Genomic DNA, 9343 nt, shown 5'->3' with positions numbered 1-9343 from the left:
GAGCACACGTTAATGAGAGCCAGTGGGAACTAGCTCTGGATGGTAGCACTCAACATTTCCATTTGGTAAATTGATGCAGCTGTGATGGTTTATACAATCCCATAGGCTTAACAACACGATATCATGTTCTTGTACTAGTGCAACTTGGGCAACAACGTAAACATGTGCAACAGTGTTCTCACAAAGACCGGGCAATAAAAACTAGTGGATCAAATGTTCTGCTTTTTGTTCATACATGAGAATGGATTTTCCTCTATTTCAGACATACCCGTCATGTGTCAACATCCATGTCTGTGTTGTCTTGTGATGATAAAAGAGAAGGATAGGGAGCAACACACTTCACGTTGACATAAGTAGCATTGACATGAACATAGTGTTCTCCGATAAAGGTGGAGAAGATTGTTGATATTTTTGAAACAAGTTCAGAAAATGCTGGACGCAACTCAGGTTTTGGATGCCAGCACTTCAGCATTACTTCATACCTGCCATTCAGATAAAAGAGGTGTTCAATTATGAAATCATGTAAAAGGAAAAAAATCTAACCCTCTTTCCTCCCACAGTTTCACTATAATATCAGAATCAGCAGCATTTGCAGAAGGCTTTGGAAATATTTACTTACAGTGGGTCAGGGCAGTATTCAGGTTGTAGCAGCCTTCTTCCTTGTAATAAGTAAACAGTTATATCAAAGGAATTTACATCAGGATAAGGTGGTGCCCCTCTTGTCATAAGTTCCCATAACAACACACCGAAGGACCACTAAGAAAACAAAGAAATAAATAATAAGTGAAAGGGTAGGAGGGCTTTACATTCCAGTTTTAGAAGATGGTTTGACAGATTTAAGCATTCAAATGCATGGATTTTCCCTTTGAAAAGGTATTTTACTGCCTTCAGCTTTCTTTTAAGTAGGCTAATAAATACTGTAAGGACTTGAGGAGCCACTTAAATTAGTCAGAGAAACTCAGCTAAGTAAATGAAAGAAAATAAAAGCCTATAGGCCTGCTACTTAACTGGTATAAATTGGCAGACCTCTTTTGAGGTTAATGGACCTCTGCCAATTTACATGAGCTGATGATCTGACTAACCCTTTGTAAATACATACTGAAGAGAATATACGTGGTGAAAATTCTATGCATCACAGGCTAATTTGAATCTGGATTGAAAGGAAAGCTAAAATACAAAGTGATCTAGCCAAGTGATGACTTCATCTTATGATTTTTTCTTCATAAATGGCCAGGTAATACTTGAGGTTGCTCTAGGCAGTCAGGAAGTATTTATAAAACAAATAAAGTCTTTTTAAGAACTATTACATTTTACGAGTAGCAAAGTTAACCTGTTTTGTCAAGCTTTCCAGAGCCCCACCTGTCACAGGGTTCAGCTCTAACTTAGCTTTTTAGAATGTCCTTAGTTTCCCTTGGAGTGGCATTAAACTCCTAACTCTTGCCTGAGGTCAACAACTTGTTGCTTTGTGATTAGAACAAATACCCTTTCTGGATGTAGAAACAGTCTCTTACTCTTCTGTGAACTCAAGGTAGATTCCAATGTAAGTTTTGCTTTGGAGTTAGTCCATTAATTAAATACTAGAGAGATGCCTCAGGCAATAAAAGAGAAATTAATAGGTGATGCAAATAATATTTGTACATTACCACATCTGACTTTGTTGTGAACTTCTGAGTTTGTAAACTTTCTAAAGCCATCCATTTCACTGGCAGTTTCGCTCCAGTTTTATTGTGCACACTGTAGTATTCTTTATCATAGACATCTCTAGCAAGACCAAAATCAGCAACCTTGACAGTGAATTTTTCATCCAACCTAGAGAAATGACAAAAAGTATTACCTGCAACTGAGCAAGTGAGATTTACAGTGATGGTGGATTATAACGAGTGACTCACATTCTTGAGACCGCGACTTTGCAAGGTAGTACCTTATCTTGGGTCTATTAACTAATGTAACAGTGAAACAAAAAGTGCAGCCAAGTATATTTGACATCCAGTGAATGAACTCAGGAAATTACTGGTACTGTTTTGATAATATAATTTGAATTACGGTTCTTTTAAAACAATTTCTCTGTATAAAAAGATTTTTGCTGATAAGGTATAAACCCTGATTGAGTGCTACATCATTTCTTTCACAGCTGTTTTTTCTTCCATATCCTTAGAAACCACTAATTTTTATTTTCAAGTCAAGGCATCACCCTTCCTACTTAGTCTCAGTTTTGATAAGGAAGGACCTGTCATTATCTCAGTAACTACCCCTGAGCCTTCTCCAGGGTAAACAATTCCATCTATTTCAGCCTCTACACGTAGAATTTCCCTGTCTGGAATTTATGAGGTTTCTGTCTGGACAACCCCTCTGGTTTACTGAAGTCCCTGTGAATGGCACTGAACCATCTGATGTATTTACTGATGTAATAACTAAACCAGTATCAACAAAGGAAGTAGGAGGGAAATTTGATGGGTCAACAGGGGACAGTTTATGCCCTAGCAGCTTTCTGCACCTCTTCTAGCATAGTGGAATAGAGTCAAGAGTCCATGGGGATTGTATTTGCATCCTGTCTTCCTTTCTGGTGGACACTGCCATTGTGGCAGGGGCTGTGCTTCCAAGTGCTGGATGCACACAGCCACTAGGGAATGTGGGTCTTCAACTCTACATTTTTCTCTCATGTGGCAGCAGTTCTCCAGGCTGTGAAGTGCTGAGTGGTGCAAAAGCAGCCATTCAGTTGGCAATGGGAGACATCCTGAGAGCAGTTCACTCCTCACCCAATGAAGGGACAGTAGGCCAGAGGGAATGCTCTATTGCCACTATTTGGACTTTGATTAGATGAACCAGGACTTCTATCCAGTAACCCAATTCCTTTCTTCTTAGGAAACCTGAAAATCATGTTGCTGGTGGCTTTTTTCCTCCCTTAAAAAACCAGCAGCTGTAAGAAACATTCTTTTTCAGAGGGTGTTCAGCTGCACAAGTGTGTATCCTTTGAAAAAGAAATCTGATGTTACAGATGAATAACCTTTTTGCAGCCAGCATTCCTGATTATGATGTGCTAAAAATAAACTCTGATGTTAATGGTGTACCTCATTAATTCACAACATAGGTGATGAATCAGCATAATAGTATTGGCAACTCCTGTATCACTTAGTCTTTGTGTGAACCGTACTTAGTGTCTGGCTACCCAGACACTTGTAAGATTCTTTGCATGGTTTGATTTTTTAATGTTAATTTGTATGTGCAATTGAGCCAAAGTAAGCTCATACTCATGTAATGAAAGATTATTGTCAATAAGTCTCACTGGTGTTTCTTTGTGTTCCTGTTTTTCTCACAAAGTTGCCCTGAGTTCCTCTCCCTCCTGGTAGGTGCGGCAGCAAAGGTGAGCTGCTTCTGAAGAGTTTGGGTGGAAGCACAGCAAGTTGAGACAACAGCAGTTTAACTTCCCTTAGGAGATGCCTTTTAAATGCTCTAACCAATGATTTTGAGAAACTACACTTTCACCTCAGCTCTTATTTCCCACACTCAAAAAAAAGCTTATGTGTAAGAAGTGAGCCTGTAGCAAGCCGAGTAGCTCATCAGAATGCAAGCTGAACATCAGTATAATAATGGAACAATGAAAACAACACACTATTTTGACTGAAAAAGGAGATTCCTGGAAACTTTCATTTACCTCATCTCCCTGTGTTACACAAAAGAATGTAATAGCGTGGCTGGCATTAGATGTTCGTACTTACATACAGTTTCTTGCTGCCAAGTCTCTATGAACAAACTTTTTGCTTGCAAGGTATTTCATCCCTTTTGCGACCTGAAGGCCAAATCCAATTAAATCTTTTACTGTTGGGTTCTGTAAAATACAAACATTTGTGATACAATCAATGCAGAAACCCAAGGAACAGAACGTTTTTTTGTTTTGACTTTTAGTTTTTGACACACCTATCTTGCCACCAGAATGATCAAGACAGCTTGGTGCTTGTAGAAAAACTGATGTAAGCTCAGGTCAAGTTCTTGCCTCCAGTGAGGAAATACACTTTAAGAAATCAAACCAGCTGACAAACTCCAGAAAAGTGGAGTTCGAAGCATAAGCAGCATGATCTGGGCTGGGAAGTGGAACAGTGTGCTGAAACCTCAACATCACAGCTGATACACAAAATTCACATTTGTGAATTTAGAGTAATACCATGTAACTCTGTAGAAGGGGCTAACTAGGAATTTGGAGCTCATATGCTGGAAATTACCAAGAAAAGAGAGAGTCCTATTTGGGGCAACATAAGTGCAAGCTATCATGAATACGATGCCATGGAAAAGGCAAATGAGACCTTACCAGATACCAGAGGAAGATTTTCCAAAACAATTAGTAATTCTTTCTGCTGATCTACAAGGTGAAACCTTACTAGAAATGTTAAATTTGGAAATAAATATAAGTCTGTAATCACATGCCTTGGTCTTTGTTTCCAACATTAGACCAAATGTATAACTTATAGAATCATAGAATCATAGAATCATAGAATCTTAGGGGCTGGAAGGGACCTCGAGAGATCATCTAGTCCAACCCCCCTGCCAGAGCAGGGTCACCTAGAGTACATCACACAGGAACTCATCCAGGTGGGTTTTGAATGTCTCCAGTGAGGGAGACTCCACAACCTCCCTGGGCAGTCTGTTCCAGTGCTCTGTCACTCTTACAGTAAAAAAATTTTTTCGGATATTCACCTTGAACTTCCTATGCTCCAATTTACACCCATTACCCCTTGTCCTATCACTGGTCATCACTGAGAAAAGCCTAACTCCGTCCCCCTGACACTCACCCCTTACATATTTGTAAACATTGATGAGGTCACCCCTCAGTCTCCTTTTCTCCAAGCTAAAGAGACCCAGCTCCCTCAGCCTTTCCTCATAAGGGAGATGTTCCACTCCCCTAATCATCTTCGTAGCTCTGCGCTGGACTCTTTCGAGCAGTTCCCTGTCCTTTTTGAACTGAGGGGCCCAGAACTGGACACAATACTCCAGATGTGGCCTCACCAATGCAGAATAGAGGGGGAGGAGAACCTCTCTTGACCTACTAACCACACCCTTTCTAATGCACCCCAGGATGCCATTGGCCTTCTTGGCCACAAGGGCACATTGCTGGCTCATGGTCATCCTCCTGTCTACCAGGACCCCCAGGTCTCTTTCACCTACACTACTCTCCAGCAGTTCAGCCCCCAACCTGTACTGGGACATGGTGTTGTTCTTCCCCAAATGTAAAACTCTGCACTTCCCCTTGTTGAATTTCATCATGTTTCTCCCCGCCCAATTCTCCAACCTATCTAAGTCTCTCTGAATGGCAGCACAGCCTTCTGGTGTGTCAGCCACTCCTCCCAGCTTAGTGTCATCAGCAAACTTGCTGAGGGTACATTCTATACCCTCATCCAGGTCGTTGATGAAGATGTTGAACAACACCGGTCCCAGTACCGACCCCTGTGGGACTCCACTAGTCACACACCTCCAACCAGATTCTGACCCATTGACTACAACTCTCTGACTCCTTCCTTTCAACCAGTTCCTAATCCACCTCACTACCTGATCACCAAACCCATACCTGATCAACTTATCTACAAGGATGCTGTGGGAGACGGTGTCAAATGCTTTACTGAATTATTTTATTTTATCCAAGTAATTATTTTATCCAATGTCATGACTTCTTCTGTAATAGTATGGTCCAACAGATTTTTGTTTTCTGTTGTTGCCATTGCTTCATATAATGTTCTTCTGTGGAACAATCCCATTCAACTGTGGCGTTTAGTCTATTTATTTCAGGAAGGACCATGGCACTACTCACAGACAAGGTCCCTGATGCTTGTAGAACGAAAGAAGCTCAAAAAAGGCCCCTACCTCAGAAAGCTAAACTCCCCCAACAATTTTCCAAGATGCTTTTTTTTTTTTTTAAATTTTACTCTTTATTGTTGATTGCCATATAGGCAGAGGTGAAATACCTTTGGCTCCAAGTCAATGTATATTGTCCTAGCACTGTGAAATGGGTGAAATACTACAATATAAAGTGGGCTTACACTACCTGAAGCAAGACCTGTGGTCTCATACTTGAGAGAAAGCAGTGAGGCACATTAGAGAAATCTGCAGTCTTTCATTGAAAATTGGGAAAATCTCTGATATGACAGAAGTCATAGTTTGTATAAAAATTGCTTGTTTTCTCTCTTAAGGTAAGAAGAAAAAATATTGATAATAACAGGACTGTGACACTCTCTAGCTGGACATGAAGATCCCATGCTGAGAGTTGTAAGAGCAGATGCTGACAACTGGCACAGCTGTGTGCTGAAGTCAACAGAGATATGCCAGTTTAAACCAGCAGATGGTTGGGCCCCTTGACTTAGATCTCATAAACACATTTGTTTATAAAGAGGCTTATGGATGGGAAATGAGAAATACTTATTGCTGATAATTTCTGGGAAACATTCTAGAGAGGAATTTGAGGGGGAAGGGAAGGAGTGGTAATGCTGTGGGTGGGCTTGATGCCAGCCTAAGCAAGTGCTAAAGGTTAAGGTGTAGTAACAGCAGCAAGTTACAGACATAATGTAATTATCAGAGCTCATAACCTGTGGTGCTGGAGCAGGGCGTGGCAAGACTTGCATTACTGTTTTGTGAACCTCACCGTGTACTTACATGAGTCTCATTCCTAATGAAGTTTCGAAGATCTCCGTGTTTCATGTATGGAAGAACGACTAAGGGGGACCCTTCATTGGGCAAACAGATTCCCAGGAGTGACAGAACATTGGGATGAGTGAAATCTTTCATGATTATTCCTTCTTTCAGAAACTGAGCTACTTCCTCCAGGTCTGTAATCCCTGAGAAATTCAGTAATAAAATGAATGAATTAAAAAAACAAACAAACCCCAAACAAATTACAGTTAATTTCTGTCCAGCATGTCATTGTGCAACAAAGTGATGAGAGGCTACAGACATGCTACCCACCTCCCACATTACAACTAGGTTATGTGTGTCTGTTTTCTTGCAATTACCAGATATGGTTTGTTGGTGATTTTAATTCCATTTCTCCTTTTCTTATTATGAACGATTTAGAATTGAATAACAACACTTGAATAAAGCCTTTAATAAATGTTGTTATAGTTTCTTCCTGTTTTTCCAGCAGCTTTGCCTGCTCTGTAGCAATTTAACTTCCAAAGCTAAATCTTCAGTAGTCAGTGGAATAAAAAATGACACTGCCTGTCACTCATTTTCCTCTGCCCTTTGTACAGGAAATACACACACATTTCATTTGATGCACAAATATATACCAATATCTTGTAGTAATCCAAAGTCATTGGAATTCCTCCAGAGATAAATCTGATCCAGTTGCAACTAAGAATCTTTATTTGTGAAAGTGCATTTCATTGTAATTTATTAGTTCACCCTGGTTATCTTTGGAATTGTGGTAATTTCTCACTATTAAATATGTAACTCACTATTCAGTGACTTCACGGCACAATGAATTTTCCTGCCATCATTATCCAGCAATGTCCCATGGTACACACACCCAAAATGTCCTGTGAAAATAAATGAGAAAGATTAGCTTTAAGAAGTAAAATGAGCTTTCTGGTATTTTCCACTGGGTAGCAATGATGCTTTAAGAAAGTGATCACACTTCATTTCTGTCCAATTCCCAACACTTGTAATATACTTCATAACTAACACATAAAGCTATCATTACATAAAACCATCATTACATAAATTGAAAACTCTATTTGCAGCCTAATTGATATTTCTTGACCTAGATGGAGAGTATAAATAACGGCAAGACTGGCGCCATAACTGCTTCATATTCTTGTAATGACTACACACACAAAAAGCATGTCAGGCCATTCCCACCGTACTGTCCTGTTGGATATATGTCAGAGAAGGGCACTGGAAAGCACAGGGAAGAAGTCAGGAAGACCTGACATGACCACTGGAGCAGTAGTTCCTAGTGGTCTGCAAGCCCACTGGCTTTTACATTCTTGATGCCTCTTCAGGGTCACTGTGGGCTTACGGTCTCTCAGGGCTTGCTATTCCATGGAAAATGCTAAGTGTTAAAAGTGGTGAGTTGGCCACAAACAGTTTGGGAGTTACTGTCTCAGTCACAGACTGACTGCATCACCAGGCAGCAGCCTATGGTCTCTGCTATGGCTCAGTTCCTAGTGCAAAATATCACTAGAAGATGAGAGAAATTTGCCTCCTAGCTGATGGTCTACACAATGAAACAAACTGCCAGGGACACAGAAATCCTTCCTGATCCTGTGCTTTCCTATCAAGCAAATGGGGCAGCCTGCAAAGCAGGGAAACCTACTATGAGAAGTCAGCTTGACCTATTTGGGACACACAGAGAACTTTGAGCTCCAGGCACTAATTTACTGCATGTAATGGTGGCTTTCCTTCATGGACATGCTATTAACTGGACACTTTAAAAGTATTAATATTTGCAGTTAGAAAGCAACATAGTTTGGTTTTTTTTTTGTTTTGTTTTTTTTTGGTTTTTTTTTTGTTTTGTTTTTTTTTGGTTTTTTTTTTGTTTTGTTTTTTTTTGGTTTTTTTTTTGTTTTGTTTTTTTTTGGTTTTTTTTTTGTTTTGTTTTTTTTTGGTTTTTTTTTTGTTGTTTTTTTTTTGTTTTTTTTAACTGTGAGTTCTGCAGACAACAAGACTATCTGATTAATTCTACTAGGTTCCAGTCATAAGTGCTGGTCAGAGCCCAGTTGGCTTTGCTTTTGGCTTGGGGTAAAATTAATACAAAGTTTGTTTTATAAAAGCAACTAAAATCCCATCAGACCACAGATTGTTTGGAGCCTGGGCACACATCCTAAAGCTTGGATAGGGTGTGTCTGAAATATCTTGGATTTGTCTCATTTCTACTTATGGAGGAGAAAATTATTAAGGTTAATTATATTGGTGTCATTCCTGATATTTTTCAGCATTTAAAAAATGGGAAATTACTTAGCTTTTTCTGAAACAAGAAAAAAAGAAAAAGGCCCACCCTTGCTTTGGGGATAAAGTGTAATACATGGAAGGGAAGCACACTGACTGTTCCTTTGATTTGTAGCTATTTTCCTGTAGAAGAGGCTTTAGGAATATCATTTATAGCCAAGTTTTTATCAGTATTCTGATACTCAACAAGAAACCACTCATGCATGGTCTATTTCTGCTTGGTTACTAACAGGTACTCACTAGTACAGATTTCAATAAATGCCTCCAACAGGAATACTGGCTTGGGCTATGAAAGCAAGAGGGAACCTACTTAAGGAGACATAGAGGAATAGGGGTGATGAAAGAAAGAGAAACAGGGAACTCACAATATCAAGGACAAAAATACAGGGAAGTGAATCAGCAACTATGCATTCCT

At 39.7% G+C, this 9343-nt stretch overlaps 1 protein-coding gene across 1 annotated transcript in view; it reads right to left on the bottom strand.

Moving 5' to 3' along the window:
- Positions 1–238: 238 nt before the first annotated feature.
- Positions 239–9343, bottom strand: part of MET (MET proto-oncogene, receptor tyrosine kinase) — a 71274-nt gene continuing 62169 nt past the window's right edge. Inside the window, exons 15-20 of the mRNA XM_010004296.1 lie at positions 7437–7517; positions 6637–6818; positions 3717–3826; positions 1644–1809; positions 620–756; positions 239–482 (exon numbers count right to left, since the gene is read on the bottom strand). Of these exons, the coding sequence (XP_010002598.1) occupies positions 272–482; positions 620–756; positions 1644–1809; positions 3717–3826; positions 6637–6818; positions 7437–7517 (887 nt within the window). The 3' untranslated portion in view covers positions 239–271. The remainder of the gene's footprint in view (positions 483–619; positions 757–1643; positions 1810–3716; positions 3827–6636; positions 6819–7436; positions 7518–9343) is intronic.

The sequence above is a fragment of the Chaetura pelagica genome, unplaced genomic scaffold, assembly GCF_000747805.2.
Source record: "Chaetura pelagica isolate M959 unplaced genomic scaffold, ChaPel_1.0 scaffold68, whole genome shotgun sequence".
Taxonomy (NCBI): Eukaryota; Metazoa; Chordata; class Aves; order Apodiformes; family Apodidae; genus Chaetura; species Chaetura pelagica.
The sequence above is the reverse complement of the archived record's forward strand: the minus strand, read 5'-3'. Positions and strand labels throughout refer to the sequence as shown.